Source organism: Trifolium pratense, linkage group LG2 (assembly GCF_020283565.1).
Source record: "Trifolium pratense cultivar HEN17-A07 linkage group LG2, ARS_RC_1.1, whole genome shotgun sequence".
Classification (NCBI taxonomy): Eukaryota; Viridiplantae; Streptophyta; class Magnoliopsida; order Fabales; family Fabaceae; genus Trifolium; species Trifolium pratense.
In genome coordinates, this window is record NC_060060.1 from 25,653,281 (window position 1) to 25,669,775 (window position 16,495).

Genomic DNA, 16,495 nt, shown 5'->3' on the forward strand with positions numbered 1-16,495 from the left:
TATTAGATTCAATCAACCATCAAGATAAAAAATATTAACATCAACAAATAATTACATTTGTGGAGTTTCGAGTCTATTGAGTTCTTATATTTAAATATTTATAAAGTGAATAATTTTAAAATTATGAGACTCTTATAAATTATAAGGATAAAAAAGTAATTTAATTATATCATCCCTCCCCTCCCCTCGTGAACCAAACATATTTGCAATTAAAATCTATCTCCTCCCCCTCTTATTCCCTCTTTTGAACCAAACACATCTGCAATTAAATTTTTTCCCTCCCCTCCCATTCCCTCCCCTCCCCTCTATAAAAATCCCTCCCCTCCCCTTCTACTCTTTTGAACCAAACATTTGGAGGGGAGGTGAGGGGATATTTTAAATTAATTGTGTTTGGTTCAATTTTTAGGAGGGGAGGAGAGGTGAGAGGAGGTGAGCAAAATCCTTTCAAATCCCAATTTTTGCTTCCCCCAAATTGGGGGGATTTGGAGGGGAGGGGAGGAGAAAGATATCATTACAATTTTAATTATTTTAACATAATTGTCCTCATATCCATTTTTGTTCTAATTTTTTTTTGGTTGTTACCCATGTCTTTTTATATTCATAAACTGTTGTGCTAATTTTTTTTTGCATTGCATTGTTAATGTAAAGTTTGTATATTGTTGTGAATCAATGTTGAGGGCTTAAAGAGTGCTCCAGGGGCACTATTTAGCATTTGCCTATTTTTTTTTTAAAAAAATCAACGTTGTTACTTACTTTGTACTCGTATCATATTAGTTAGTATTTATATCCACTATTATATTTTTTAAAATATCATCAAGTTTGAGGATAACAGAGGAAGATTAAGAAAATTATACATGACTCGCATCATTTAAATCTCAAAATCGATTTACTGAACGTAATCCCAATTCTCAAATCAAATTTTAAGCTGTTTCAGGAGTTGCTTCAGTAATCGAGCATGTGTAGGATTCTATGAGCTTCTTCAACCAATTCAACTTCAATTGGAGAATATAGGTTATTTTTCTTAAGCTTTATTTTCTTCCTTTTCTGCTTTGTTTTTTTGTTGATTAATAAGTATGAAATTAGAATGAGAATTGTTATGTTTAAGTTAGGCATCTGAACCATGAATTTGAATTTCTTAATTATATATACTACTAAAGAATGATGCATATTAATATGATTGTATAATGTATACGTTCTTTCATAAGTTAAATTTATCAATACACATCTCTCTAACATTTTCAGCTTGTTGTTGATTTGTGATCGTTGATGCTTCGTACCTATGATGCACGGGTACTCCATTTGAGTATGAGTACGGGTACGACCAAGTATCCCGACGCAACCTTCTCTTTTACAGACGATTGGCCTTTAAATAAATAATCAGGCCATTCATTTGGTTCTAATATTTTTTTTAGATAGCATACGACTCTATTATAAATATGAAATCTATTTTGTCCGTGGAGGAAATATAAAATATACACACATTAGTTTTTCTAAAAATGTTGTACCCGTATCGGGTAACGGTACCGTACACGCACTTAGGCAACGTAGCTTCGTACAAATTTATCAAGGCTTTTTACAGAGCCTTTAATTCCCTTTGTGAACAGAATAATGGGCTACTGCCTACTGTTAATTTGTGATTGAAATTGAACAGAATAATTGGTTAATGCTTACTAAACAAGGTCGTTGTCGACTTGTTAATGCTTCATACAAATTGAAATTTGTTGACTTCCTACTGCGTTTGCGTTTTGACTTGCCTGCTTAATCTCGTGCATATCTCTCTGATCGCCACAGTGCCTCACTTCCTCATCTTATCTGCACAGTAACATTTCTAACAGGAAGGAAGAAAAATGGTGTTTGGTCAAGTAGTAGTTGGTCCTCCTGGCTCTGGGAAAACAACTTACTGTAATGGCATGTCTCAGTTTCTCACTCTAATTGGAAGGTAAACTTCATTCTTTTCAATATGTTATATATTATTACTTGAATTTCGAGTCTTTTTAATTTGCCTTTATATTTTCATTTTTAAATACAGGAAGGTTGCTATTGTCAATTTGGATCCAGCTAACGATTCATTACCGTATCCTTATCTTTACTTCTTTCAAATATTGTTGTTAAATAACGGCTTATTTCTTAGATGTATATAGTTAGATTAATTGATATGGTTTATCTTAATAATAAATATAGATATGAATGTGCTGTGAACATTGAGGATCTTGTGAAACTTAGTGATGTCATGATAGAACACTCTCTTGGTCCTAATGGGGGTAAGTCTATTCTTTCTTTGTTGTTTGAAGTTTTTGTTTATTGTAAATTTTTTGCTTGTTTTAATGTACAACTAATAGCATCGATACTTCAGAATGAAAGTGTGCACGGTGCCAAACACATGTTGGTGTCCGTCACTGACACATGTAGTTGCATTCAATTACTTTTATTTTCTTAAATTACACTTGTGTTTACGTGTCAATTTTACTGGCATGTCCGCGTCTGTGTTAGTGTTTCGTAGGTGATGGATTTTCTAATTTTCACTGTTGAGAGTTGTGAGCGTATATGAAAGATTTAACAAGTTACATAATATGCAATTCAATTGTTTTCTTGAAAGGGACAGCACTACCTTTTAGTAGGTATTTGTGTTTTACTGTATGCATTTTCTGAAGTTTCACTTGTGTTGTATAAGCAGGTCTTGTATACTGTATGGATTATCTAGAGAAAAATATTGACTGGTTGGAAGAAAAATTGAAACCTCTTCTGAAAGGTTATTACATTGTTATACTTCATTTATTTTGTAGATCTATTGACAGCCTAAGTCATCCTTAAATACACTCGCAAACTACTATTATTATCTTATTCAGCTAACTACTCTAATGTTATTCATGTTTCAGATCATTATTTACTCTTTGATTTTCCTGGCCAAGTGGAACTATTTTTTCTTCATTCAAATGCCAAGAATGTCATCATGAGGCTCATAAAGAAATTAAGTTTAAGGGTATAGTTCTGTTTTTCACGTCTTACTAGTGTCAAGCTATGTCTTATTTTAAGAACTAATTTGTGTGTCCGTTCTATGCAGTTAACGGCAGTGCATTTGGTTGATGCTCATCTTTGCAGTGACCCTGGGAAGTACATCAGTGCATTGCTTCTATCCTTATCCACAATGCTACATCTAGAACTCCCCCACATAAATGTCTTGTCAAAAATTGATTTAATCGAGAGCTACGGAAAGCTAGGTGCTGTAATTACTTTTAGATGCCAGGGGTTAATTGCATTCTGGTTATAGTTGACAAATTTGTATGTTGATTTTACCATTTGATTGTTGCAGCCTTCAACCTTGACTTTTATACAGACGTGCAAGACTTGTCATATTTGCAACACAGTCTTGATAAAGATCCTCACTCTGCTAAGTACAGGTGTGATTCGTTGTTTGGAGATTCTTTACTGTTGAAATATTTAATCATTATTAGCCTCGATACTATTTGATTTTATGTTTATTGTGTTTTATTTTAATTCCTTAATTCCTGGAGTGTCTTTATCTACTCTCTCCTATACAAGGAGCACCTTTTCATTGGAATAAAATAAACATACTCGAAATTATACACTACTTTCAACATTTACCTACCAACCATTCTTCTGAGTGTAATAGTTTTTCTGAGTGTGATAGTAATAGTAATGCAGTGTTTTGTACTCGTTAGAACGTTTAAACTGTTTGTCTATGCTGGCCATTTCATGCCATATTAAATTTTTGCTAAGTTGTATTTAATTGATTGGAGTCCATATACCATGAGACTAGAAAGGACAAGGACACAAATTCTGAATGTTGGAGGTTCTGTGAACAGCTTCATACTTGATGCTATGCTAATCTAAAATATGAAATAGATATTGATGACAATACTCCTTGATTTGGTTAAAGTTGTATTCTCAATCTCTATTGCGATGCTCCTTTTATATTAGCAGCTTACAATGATTATATTATATTGCACTATCCAAGTTGTCTTCCTGATGTGAAAATTTGTCTTTGTTGATGGAATGAATTGCCTGTTTGTTTCGTGTCTATTAGTAACCTCAAAATTGAAGTAAAAAGTTGGAAATGGTGTTTAAGGTTGGTTCCGATGTGTAATATAAAAGTTATTATTTTGTCATATTATCTATTTCATCCTTTAAGGTACACAGTTTTTTTATTGAGGGATTTATTTTAGAAGAATTGTGTATTACATTTGCAGAAAGCTAACAAAGGAATTGTGTGATGTCGTTGAACACTACAGTCTTGTGAACTTTACAACTTTAGATATTCAGGTACGCTGGATATCCATAGGTTTTTCATTTGTATGAAGCATGGGTACTCCATTTGAAGGAGAGTACTGGTACTAGGTACGTATCGGGTACTGGTATGTACCCGGTACACCTTGGTACGCACCAAAACCGTACCAATATTTTTAATTTTTTTTCTCATACAGGGTAAACGTAGGGTACACATGGGGTACGCCAAACACAAAAAAAAATGGGATATTTTTCGATTTTTTATCAAAAAAGAGCAAGACATATAATAAAGGAGCAACAAAAATGTAGGATATTGGTGGAGATGAACGAAATCTATTTAATGGAGCCGGTATTTTTTAAGTTGCTAGTTTTTTCTCGATAAACTTAACCTAAAGGCCGCTCTTTTTGAGCAAATTATTTTTTAGTTTTGATGTTTTGTTGTCATTTGAACAATTTGAATTACTTTTAAAGTATGATTTATTTTTATTTTTTTTATGTTTAATTAATTGGTTTAACAATGTAATTTTATTTATATAATTATATTAAAATAAAAATTATGCAAACGTACCCATACCTTAGTTTTTCTAAAATTGCCGTATTTCGTACCGTACCCGTACCTAGGCAACATATGTTCGTATCAATTGTTCAGAAGAATTCTAAGTTGATATTTTTTTTACAGGACAAAGAGAGTGTAGGGAATTTAGTGAAGCTGATAGACAAAACCAATGGGTATATATTTGCTGGCATAGATGCAAGTGCAGTTGAGTTTAGCAAGATTGCTATGGGAGCTCCTGATTGGGATTATTATAGATATCCTTTTTTGTTTTGTTTCGCATGTGCTATTCTGACTGATTTATCTTTTACCTAACAATTAGTATCTATAGTAAATAACATCATCGTGTTAACATTTGCATGACAGAATTGCTTTGCATGCTTATTCTGTTTTTGAACTTTTTTTAGTCCTCATAACAAAAGTGATGATGGTATGATATTTATAAATACAATAGTTGCATTCCTCCGGGAAACATATCTTCTATACTATTATGGACTCCAAATTCATTCCATTAGTTGGCAGAAATAATTGATTGTAACTTGAAGGATCTATGTAAAAGCTCTTTGGAAAACGTTCTTTTTGGTGGAACGATAATAGGTCAGAGACCCTTAATTAGAGTAGAGTTAGGGGAAATGCAGTGTTCTATAATAGTCTTTAATGAACTATAATGATGAAATTGTGAGAGACCTGTATTTCTCAACTATCCAGGAGGGCTTTTCATTTTGTATACAATAGACCTGGGATGCAATATAGAAGAAGGGGAGGAGGGAATATTAGAAGAGATATATGAGCCTAAGAAACATTTTGTATACGACAGACCTGGAATGAAATATAGAAGGGGAGAAGAGGGGGCATGTGTGAGAGTGGTATAAGGAATATATGAGCCTAAGAAACAAAGCTACTTGTGTATGAAGGAAGAAAGAAGCAGGGAGCCGGAAAAGGTCATGAAAAATCTTGAGTGAATACATTTTAGCCAGGCTGCTGAGGGGTGCTTCTGGTTTTCTGATTTTGATATGCAAATATATCGAGAAAGGAACTAGCGGGCCTTTGAGTACCAACAAGAAGTTTATTTTTGGCTAAGACACCACATTGGAATATTTAGACCACATTATATGAGCAGAAGGGGTCATAGAAGACCCTAAAAATATAGAATCTGTGTATTAAAAGGCCAGCCGTTAAGGATTTGTCTGTGTGTATATTTGTAGTCCATTATGCACATGGCTAATCTGATTTAGAAATCTTTGACATTGCTCTCAATCTCATTGGAAGAATATTTGGTTACATCTCATTAATTATGAACTGTTTTTATTTTACTCTGTCAAAAAAAAACTGTTTTTATTTTAGATACACTTTGGTGGTCAATCTAAGTGCTCAATGATGCTGCACAGAGGCATCTCAAGCTGATGAATGATTGGAAATGAAAGGGAATACAATAATAGTATTAAATTGCATTTTGGACCTGATAATGCTACATATGTTTAGTTAGTGTTCTGACTATCACACATTTTTCAATTATGTTGCTAATTTTTCTCTTACCACTTGGTCACAGTACTTATATATATATTTTTTTAATAATTATGAGATTCCCTTAACTCAGCAATCTACAGTTGCAGCAGTGCAAGAGAAGTACATGAAGGATGATGAAAATAGTAATGATGATTGATGAGGAAAAGCTGATTATTCTCTTGCAGCAATGTAAGAGAATGATCACCTAGTAATTTTACTTCATTCGATATTAAGTTGTTTATGGAACATTACGAAATTGACAGTGTCTGTATTTCTCATCCTTATGGTGCTAAAGATTTTGACAATATGGTGGAAGCAATAGAGCTTTTATTTACTTAGTTTCAGGATATTAGCGTACTAGACTCGGCTAACTTTGTTTGTATAGAACCCTACCTCCTTTTTGTATCGAACGATATGTTTGTTGTTATTTGAAGTCAATTCATTTTAATTTCTGCATATGGTGTAGTTGTTGTAAATTATTGTGTTTGAGAACATGGCAATATATCATGGTTTTGGTAATTATTTTACTAACATGGTGTGGCATAAGCGATACATACTTAGGTACCGTTTGGCCTAGCTTTTTTTCCTCTTCTTTTGAGTTTATGCAAACAGCTTATGCAATTTTTATGTATTATTATAAGTTTTTCTAAGGTAGTTTATGATAAAATAATTTATAAAAATACAATTTTGACTAGTATGAATTTGTAAAATAGCATAAAACCTAATTTATATTGCATAAGCTGTTTGCATAAGCTCAAAAGAAGAGGAAAAAAAGTTAGGCCAAACGGTACCTTAGATTTTGTAATTATTTGGCCAGAAGTTTATCTCTAATTGGAGCATATGAAAAACATATGTTAGGATTGGTCAACACCTAAAATGAATCTAGTTATTTCGAGATTAGTTTTTGTAATTATGCATGAGGTAATTGTGCTTAAGGATATGCTGATTTAACAAAGCGAGTATCTGCGGATATTTACAGATAATAATACCATATATTTTTCTTCGTAAAAGTCACTACATTCATTTTTCTTTCTTTTTACCAAAATTTAATAATATCATATATTTCTCTTAAAAAAGTGAGAGACTCCAAAGTGGCCACAAGGTTGTATAAGATTCGAAATTGTAGGTCATGATACAAGGGAAACTGAATTTGATGCTCTGTGATTCAAAGTTTGGTAGCTGCAAGATAAGCTATGAAATTCAAGGAATTAAAGTGGATATAATTTGAAGAGGATTAAGGCAGCAAAGACTGCGTTTTTGGCTTGCTGAACAGCTCGCTGAGCAGTCTAACTTCCTTGCTTAGTGAGGATAGCAGAGTAACTCTGATGCTGCATGTTGTTGATTCTCTCAGTGTCAACCCCACTCTTGGTCAATGGTAAGAAAACTCAAGCTCTTATCCTTGTCTTTAGAAATGTTCCATTCCTTTAGTGTTAGAAATTCTACTAATCACACCTTTGGTAATTGTATGTGATATGTTTGGGGTAAGAGACTTGATTAAATGTTTGGAGCTTGGCTTTGAAGGAAAAGTGGAAGTTGTGAAGGTAAGGAAAATATTTTGCATAATTTTCGTATGGACATACCCTCAGTAACTGGGTGATACCTGTCAAACCGTATCTCCATTTCGAATGGTGTTTACATGTATGGAAAGCTGACGAAATTCATGTGGTCTAGGTGCCAATTTCGTAGAATTTGGATGAATATTGAGGTCTGGAGACCAGTTTGAAGTTGAAGGTCTGAAATGGAGATTATGCAGAAAAATTAGGATGCGGGTTTAAAGTACTTTGGCTGGAAATTCTGTATTTCGGCGCGCTCCGGAGATGTTGGTGGTACTGTTCAAGTGTTTATTTCAGGTGGGTTCCCTTAGAGCCTTAAACTCTAGTTAGTTTTAGCTCCATTAGTTTCCCAAAATATATCCATGACAACATTAGTTAGGTAGGATATTAGAATCCCCTAATTATGAATCTTGCATGATAACATAAGAATTAGGGTGAATTGTGTATGAGAGGAGCTTAATCCCAAAGCTTCTCTTTGTTTTAATTATATGCTGTAATGTTCGTAGCTAATAAGGAAAGGGATTGTGTTAATGATTTTCTGCAAAACGGATGGAAATTGTAAAAATAGAGTAAGGAACTGATAGCCTCGCTAGGCGAGAATGTCAGCTCAGTACTTCGTAGAATTTAAAATTATGACAAACTCACGTTTTTGAATCCCCTACCTTTTTAGATACATTTTCTGTGAATAATACATGTATAATATTTAATTAAAATGTTAAGTACACGTTAAGTTAAGATAATCAGGATATCAGGACAAGTTAGTTACCCAGGGAGGAAAATTCATGGGTAGGATAACAATCAGGATAATTAAATTAAGAAATTAAGTCAGTCAATCATGGTGGTTACTTATGTACCATGTTATGGGATTCGAGGAATATGTCAGGTTGTGTTGATGCGTATAATCATCGACGAATATGTCAGGCCTCTGAGATCGGCTCACCTCAGAGTATCTTAGTTATGTTAAAATGAACAAGATAATTAATTTGTGTTACACCTTTATATTATTATGTTTATGAAATCATGATATGAAATTATGTTAGAGACTGACAATTAGGGTAGTAGGAATCCATTGAGATATCATGGTTTGCAAGCATGGAGTTCAGATACTTGGATTATGCTAGTTCAGATGACGTCATGTTATCTTATATTTTGTATAAAATTTAATTTCTTTATGTTTTCAGTTGTTAGCTCAATTTAATATTAATTTCTTGGATTTTGTAATCTTATTTATGTATTCGGACGATATGCAATGAAAATTTAATGTTTCCCGATTCAGTTATGTACACTATTGTTGATGTTCTAAATAAATTGACATGGGGTGTTATGAATATTTAAGTAATTTCTTTATTTTATTAACGGGCACGGATAGTCAATTGTTACTAATATTGTGTTTTTAATTTTTTTTTGCACTGTTGTAGCAGCTTGGATCAACAAACGTCTTCCCGAACAACTATTGAAAAAAAAAGTATATGCGATAACTGGTAACGATTTGAAAAACATTTAATTTGGATTAATAATGAAGATAAGAAAACCAGTATAAATGATACGCAAAGCCTCTTGAGAGAAATAATCTGATTAACTCTTAATTTATACACTTGAATCACTAAGAAGTAAATCGATTAATCTATATCAATCACCAATACCAATTCAGCCTAAAAACTATCACGCGTCGTGTTGTGCATAAATGTTTGGTTTATATTTCAACTATGAGTGTTTAAAATTTGCACCCTAAGAGTATAAAATATAAATTGATTAAAGGATTGTAGAACTTGATGAAGAAATTTAACTGAACACAATTGAAATTCAAAACCTAATCAAAACTAAACCACAATTGATAATTTGTAAATTCCAAAGCATACAATTAAACAATGCAAATGAGTGACTAATTTAGAGAAAAGACAATCAATTTGTTAAGGCAGTTCGCTGCTCGTCCTCGCTTGCAGTTATGTTTGCCCTCGATTCAAGCAAGAATCGAGAACTTATTAATATGTAAAATTGATGTTTATACAAAGAAGTTTAAGAAAAAGAAAACCCAATCAGTATGCTAAGAACTTTATCCGCAGCTCTTTGACGGTGATGAATGATCATCAACTCCTCTGAATCCTTGTTCTTGTATCTTCAAGAACAATCCCAAGTCACTCCAAAGTCCAAGTCCTCCAATTTACTCCTCAATTGCAAGAAATTCCCTGTAGAAAGATACAAAGATACAAAGAGATTTATACTAGTTCACCCATTAACTAGAGTTACAGCCCGTCCCTGTAGAATAAAAGGGTTAACACTATAATCATCAAGATTACAATGGCTTAGACATCAAGCCCAAGATTCCCTTGCTTAGGATACTACTGATCCCAAGACTTCCTTCCTCAAGATACTTCTGACCAAGATATTTCCCTTGCTCAAGGTACTACTGACCTTAAGACTTCAGTGCTCAATGTACTGCTAACCAAGAGACTTTTCAATGTGTTACAACTTAGGACTTTTACAATTAGAGTTACACAAATTGTTTGAGGTTTGCTTACACTTGAGACTCTTATAAGTGGTAAGCTTACAATTAAGCGTAGAGTTTACAACCCTACTTAGATATTCTAAGATTATAAGTTCGTAAAAATACAATCTAAGTGTTTTCGCTTCACAGATTTTAACAAAGAATTTGTGAGGTTTAAAAGTTGTAGTTAGTGTTGCAAGTCTTCAAAGTTTCTCTTAAATTGAATATATAAATAAAATATCACATTTGCGATCAAAATTCATCAATTTTGATATAAACAACTGTCCCTTTGAGAAAAAAAAAATGAGTTAGGACCAAAACTGCGACAAATGCTACATAATTATCGTACAATATGATAAAAAAAGACACTACATGAATACACACACCTTCATTTGGTCTTTTGTATAATGCAAAAGAGAGCCTATTTTTCTGCATAATGCAAAAGAGAAAGACTAAACAAAAAACGTGATAAAAATATGATAAAACCTCACCAGTAAGCAGTTGCGCTATTTGATACGTAATTTTCAAAAAAAAATCAAAGCCACCATATATGAATCCATAGCCAAAGCTTATTTCAACATTTCTCATGAGCAATATTGTCCGCAACAATGAGTATCTATGCTTTCAACTCTTAATATTGAAATAAAATAAAATAAGGAATACATCAAAAATAAAAAGTAAAGTGACATGTGACTATCAAAATTGCAACTCATATAAAGAAAACTATAAGATCTTATACGATTACACAATTAAAATAAAATATGATACATCCTTTCAAACTTATGAAATATTATACATTAAAATATAAACAAAACTACGATATAAATCTCATATTTCTAAACAACTTTTTTATTTTTATACATATACTAATATTAAATATAATCATATTTTAAAATAATATCTATTATTTTTTGGTAAAAAAATATTATTTAATTATATGTGATTATACTTTTTTTTTGAAGCATATATATGTGATTATACTTATCACAATTATTATTTTTCATTTATAAAAATATTTTAATCGAACCCGTGTGTTATATATATATAGTTTGCTATCGAATATCTAGTTAATTAAAAGTAGTTATTGTTGGCGCGGATAGCTGAAAATGTTTAACCGGAGACGTGTAATTACTGGACTAAGGAATTATCCGCAAGATATTGCGCAACTCCCCCAGAATACAACTGGTTCTTCTCGATCATAAACGTATCGAGGCTATCGAGACACGAGAATATCAACAAGGTAGACAAAATATAATTTATTTGTTAAAGCTCCAAAACAACATTATACTATAGTGCATGCAATGTCTATATATAGTTTCTTCATACCTCTCGTTAAAAACTCATGACATTATATATTATTCACCAAGTCAAAAAAGCAAGTAAAATAATCGATCCTATTAATTAGGATTTTTCTCACCGTTAATAAAAAATAAGTGCAAGCTTAATTCTATACTTAATTCCCTATATTAAAGCAAAACATGTAACCATTTGATATTAATGCTACAATAAAATAGGGAATCCTATATGAAAAGACCAAGTCAACTTAAATAAATATATAGTAGAAAATAAATAAATTATATTCCATTGAAATTATATTTTAATTATATTTCTCACTTAAAATTATTAGACACCTATTTAATTAATAGCTAGAGTGTTTAATATATCTTCATAGTTCAAAAATATAAAATTAAGGGGTATAGTTTGTTTATTCAAATATTAAAAATAACTTATCGAACATTTAAATGAGATGGTACAAGTCTTTTATAATTTAATCAAGATTTTATGTTCGATTTCTGACTTATGTATTCAATAACGTTAAACCTTGTTGGCAGAGTTTGCCATTCATTTGAATTCCACAAAACTCAAAGAATTATCCACTAAAGATACTCGATTTACTATAAAAAAACTTTAAAATAAGATTGGCGAAAAGAGCCCTTAAATTATTTGAATTCCACGAAAACTCAAAAAATTGATTTCTAGAGACATCCGATTTATTTTAAAAAATACAATCATTTGAATCCCATAAAACTCAAAAATTGATTTCTAGAGACATCCGATTTATTTTAAAAAAAAATCTTAAAAATAATTTTGGTGAAAAGAACCCTTGAATAGAAGCAGGCAGACAGCATTCCAATTGTCAAAGTATGAGCTATATACATACAGGGGCCAAAAAAAATATGCCATGAAATGAACAGGGTTTTTTTATCCTTAGATGGCAAAGTATGCCGTGGGGTCAGCTAACTCCTTCATACTTTTGTCATTTTATATATGTTCTTTTCTTGAGTAGGATCCAAATTTGTATTTTGACTACAATTGTTCACTTGTTGTTTCTTATCCCATTTTTGTCTCAAGGGGTTGAAAAATAAAAGAGATATGAATAGAACTGAAGATATAGTTGACCCAGTTAAATAGAATTAGCATTTTTTATGCTAATTAACGATTGAAAATATTCAGAATTTTCCAATAGTAGAGGTAATATTTACATATAAATTTATAAATTCTTTAATTATAAAATATTCGATGTTAGTATGTAGTTAATTGTTGTTTTTATTTTAGGGCATGTCAAACTCATGACCTCCCTTATTGCTTCAAAGTTCAAACCTCTAGTTAAGGTAAAAGTTAAGGAGCACAAGGTTCAGGGTTCAAGTTTTGGTAAAAAAGAAAAAACTAACATAACATTGTAATACAAACAACTAACCTTTCTTATATAAAAAAAAAATCTCACGACCTCCTTATTGTTTGGAGTTCAGTCCAAGTAAATAAAATATAACAAAATAGTGTCGGACTGTCGGTTCAACCCCTGCAACTTTAAGATTATGTACAAAAAAAATGACAAAATATATAGTAGGTTCGAACCACAGTCCATACATTTACATGCAATGTTTCTATCAACTAAGTTATGTTTATGAGAATAATTGTTTTTTTTTTTTATATATTATATTGTGTATAATATATTGTTTTGCATCTTTAGTTAAATCTTTTCTTTTAGTAAAGAAAATGAAATTCTTACATTTCCTAAATTTTTGACTAATTTATTTCTTTATTTTTTTGAGCAATAATGAATTTCTTTATTAACATGTACTCTTCAAACTTTTTATTTTGACTCAAGCAAATTTTAGAGTTTTGTATTTTATATTTTAGCTAATTATTTTTTTTTAAAATAGTCTATAATATTTTATGCTCATGAGAACAATTTTTTTTATTTTTAATATTATGTTGTGTATAATATATTGTTTTGCATTTATATTTGTTGCAGTTTTGGTCCTAATTCACGTTTCTTCTTTTAAAATGATGATATTTGGCATTCTAAAAGATGATTTATTGTCTCCAAAATTGAATTTAAGGATGAAATATCACAGTTGAGACCAAAATTCACCATTTGTGGCGTAAAAAATTGTCATTTTCTTTTTTGACGCACAAAAAACCTACCAGTTAGGACAAAAACTATAACAAGTATAAAAATAGAGGACTAAAAAGTTCAATTTCAAAATAGGGGAACTATTTTCGCAAATTTGATAAAATAGTGGAACCTAAATTAATTGATACCAATTTAATTAAAAAACTAAAACTAAAAAAGAAAGTTGTATCAAAATAACATCAATCACATGACAATTTTAGCCGTGTAAAACAAATTAAAATTTTTACTTATTTTTTTTTTTTTTTTAGAATATTTTTTTACTTCTAATACATATGTGGAATGCTAAAGCACATCAATTTTTTTTTTTTACGAATGTATGCATTAACAAGATGCTTATAGGAGTTGGTAACTTACACTAGTCACTTATATTTTAGAAGATGTGTTTTATCAATATGCATTTCAAGGTGTATTTAAGTACTTTTTTTTTTGCCTAATAGCCTAGTGGGTATAAAGTCCACCTTAAAGGTGAATAAGTGGAGTGTCCGGGGTTCGAACTCCGGCTCCTGCATAATATATGTGATGTCCCTGCCAACTGAGTTAAGTTCATGGAGACTATTTAAGTACTTCTTTTTGTTTTGTTTATAATGAGCTGTAAATCGAACCAAGAAACTGTAACATACTACTCAAACTCCTCATCACTAGACCAAACCTAGTAGCTTCTATTTAAGTACTTTAGTTTTTTTTTTTTAAGCATTTAAGTACTTTAGTTATAATAACTTGTTAGTAATAATAACACACACTTTCTATCTATGAAGCCATGAGACGATACCGATACGATACGACACCGATACGGCGATACGGGAAAATTTTCAAAATTCCCGATACGATACGTCCGGGATATTTTATTTAAAAATTAAATTTAAAATTAAATATATAAATGCATAATATATAAACATAACTAAAATCGATAAATTCAAATTACTCAAAATAAGAAAACAAGTGACAATTACGTATATTAAGTTAAGTAGTAGTTCCCAAAAAGGGAGTGAGATGAGTAGCTCAACTGGTTAAGCTAGTTGAGCTAAGGGATAAGGAGTTGAAGGTCCAGAGTTCAAGTCATGACAAAGAGAAAACTAATAGACATAGTTGGTAACATTATACTCAAACATTCAATACTTAAGAGAAAATACAAATTGTATCAGTCTCCTCTTCTACGTTTTCATCATCAAAAAACATTAATTGCCGGATACGCGTATCAGAGAAGTATCCGATAAATATTGGTTATATTTTATTTTTAAAAATAATATTAATTGCTGATACTTCTTAGATATGATACTTCTCCGATACGTGTATCGAAAAGTATCGGATGAGTATCAATATCGAGTACGTATCAGACACAATACTTTGCTATTTTTTGAGTATCAGGACTTCCCAACCTTCTATGTACCAAAAAAAAATACACACTTTCTAAAATATAAATTAAGTTAGCAAAACCTAATAAATACTGTATTAGTCAAAAAAAAAAACCTAATAAATATTGGTTACCGTCATTATTATTTATTTTTGATAATTTTACTTTTATACACGGTGGATCTAACACTCACCTTCTATTTCATTCCATTCTTCTTATGTTCTGACAGTTCCGTTATATCTCATGTTTCCTTTCCCATCCCATCCATTTATGGTTAAATATTTAATTAAAGTTAAATAAAAATTGTACTAATAACTGAATAAAATGAACATTTTAAATTATATAATTAAATATAAATATAATAATAATCATCATAAAAGTAATTTGTGACTTCCATTGCAAACGTGATGTGGGCATTCTTTAGCATAGGCAATGGAAAGATACTCATTCCCAACTGGATCTACGTTACATAATTTAATCATTTTCAAAAGCCAAAGTTGGTTGGCAATTCGTGTGCGAGTTGTGTGAACCTGAAATGATGAAATTAAACAATAATAATAAAAATCCTTGTTCATGAATCATGATTCATGAGTAGTAGAGTTATCAATATTGTTAAGTCAAATATATTTGTTTGTATTCTATATATGATATATCCTTTGCAACTATGATCGGAGGAGACTGAAACTACTTGATACCAGAACTAACCACCAAACTAAATTAAAGCGATCTAGTGGAACGAATATTGACGGTGAAAATAAAAAAAATGAAAATTTATTTGTCTTCAAAATCTCGTTCTATTTGTAAGTTTAACTGATGTTTATTACTTTTATCTAACATAGAAGATAAAAATGAGCAAACCACAATTTCTTTTGGTTACGAGCAAACCACAATTTTAGTCCTAAAATTGTTTATTTCGTTGCCATATTAGTTTTTAAATGTATCAAAATTATAAAAATATTTATAATTTTTCTTTTGTTAATTATTTTTAATATTTTATACACAAAATTAAGCAAAAAAAAAAATATTTAAGATCCTATTGACTATCAAAATATAGATTTGAAGACCAAAATAACTACTGAGTAATAAATTACACAGATGTGAATAAGATGAACGTGACACCGACATACATTTGCAAGAATCAAAATATTTTGTCCAATATTTTTTTTTCATTTCGTAGATCCCAAATAAAATATACTCCCTCTCCGCCTCAAAACTTTGATCATTTTAAAGTTTTGCATATGAAATAAGAAATAATAAATATCGATAAATTAAGTCATTTACTCTTTCTTTATTAAGAAAGAAAAAAATTCATTTATTGAATACTTTAGTTTTTTTTACTTTCCCCATCAGTTTAATATGGTTCGGGGTAAGTTCTGCTATCAAG

The 16,495-nt window shown here is 30.8% G+C and overlaps 1 protein-coding gene across 3 annotated transcripts; it reads left to right on the forward strand.

Annotated features, from left to right (window-relative positions):
• The first annotated feature begins 814 nt into the window (after positions 1 to 814).
• On the forward strand, positions 815 to 6,760 carry LOC123911555 (GPN-loop GTPase QQT1). Of its 3 annotated transcripts, none has more exons than XM_045962997.1 (11): positions 815 to 1,011; positions 1,792 to 1,939; positions 2,030 to 2,074; positions 2,182 to 2,261; positions 2,675 to 2,749; positions 2,877 to 2,980; positions 3,062 to 3,218; positions 3,311 to 3,398; positions 4,209 to 4,281; positions 4,925 to 5,055; positions 6,404 to 6,760. In XM_045962997.1, exons 2-11 carry the CDS (start codon positions 1,848 to 1,850, stop codon positions 6,459 to 6,461), a joined length of 903 nt encoding a protein of 300 aa, XP_045818953.1. In that variant the 5' UTR covers positions 815 to 1,011; positions 1,792 to 1,847; the 3' UTR covers positions 6,462 to 6,760. The 3 variants fall into 3 exon arrangements, with proteins under 3 accessions (XP_045818953.1, XP_045818950.1, XP_045818951.1); XM_045962994.1 differs by having other exon boundaries at positions 1,821 to 1,939; XM_045962995.1 differs by having other exon boundaries at positions 1,836 to 1,939.
• The last annotated feature ends 9,735 nt before the right edge of the window (positions 6,761 to 16,495 follow it).

What these genes read in the sequence shown, in the direction of transcription:
- LOC123911555 (XM_045962997.1), top strand. Translation starts at nt 1,848, where the DNA reads ATGGTGTTTGGTCAAGTAGTAGTTGGTCCTCCTGGCTCTGGGAAAACA. An exon ending in TTTCTCACTCTAATTGGAAG is followed by an intron (nt 1,940 to 2,029) that starts GTAAACTTCATT and finishes TTTTAAATACAG; the next exon opens with GAAGGTTGCTATTGTCAATT. An exon ending in CCAGCTAACGATTCATTACC is followed by an intron (nt 2,075 to 2,181) that starts GTATCCTTATCT and finishes TAATAAATATAG; the next exon opens with ATATGAATGTGCTGTGAACA.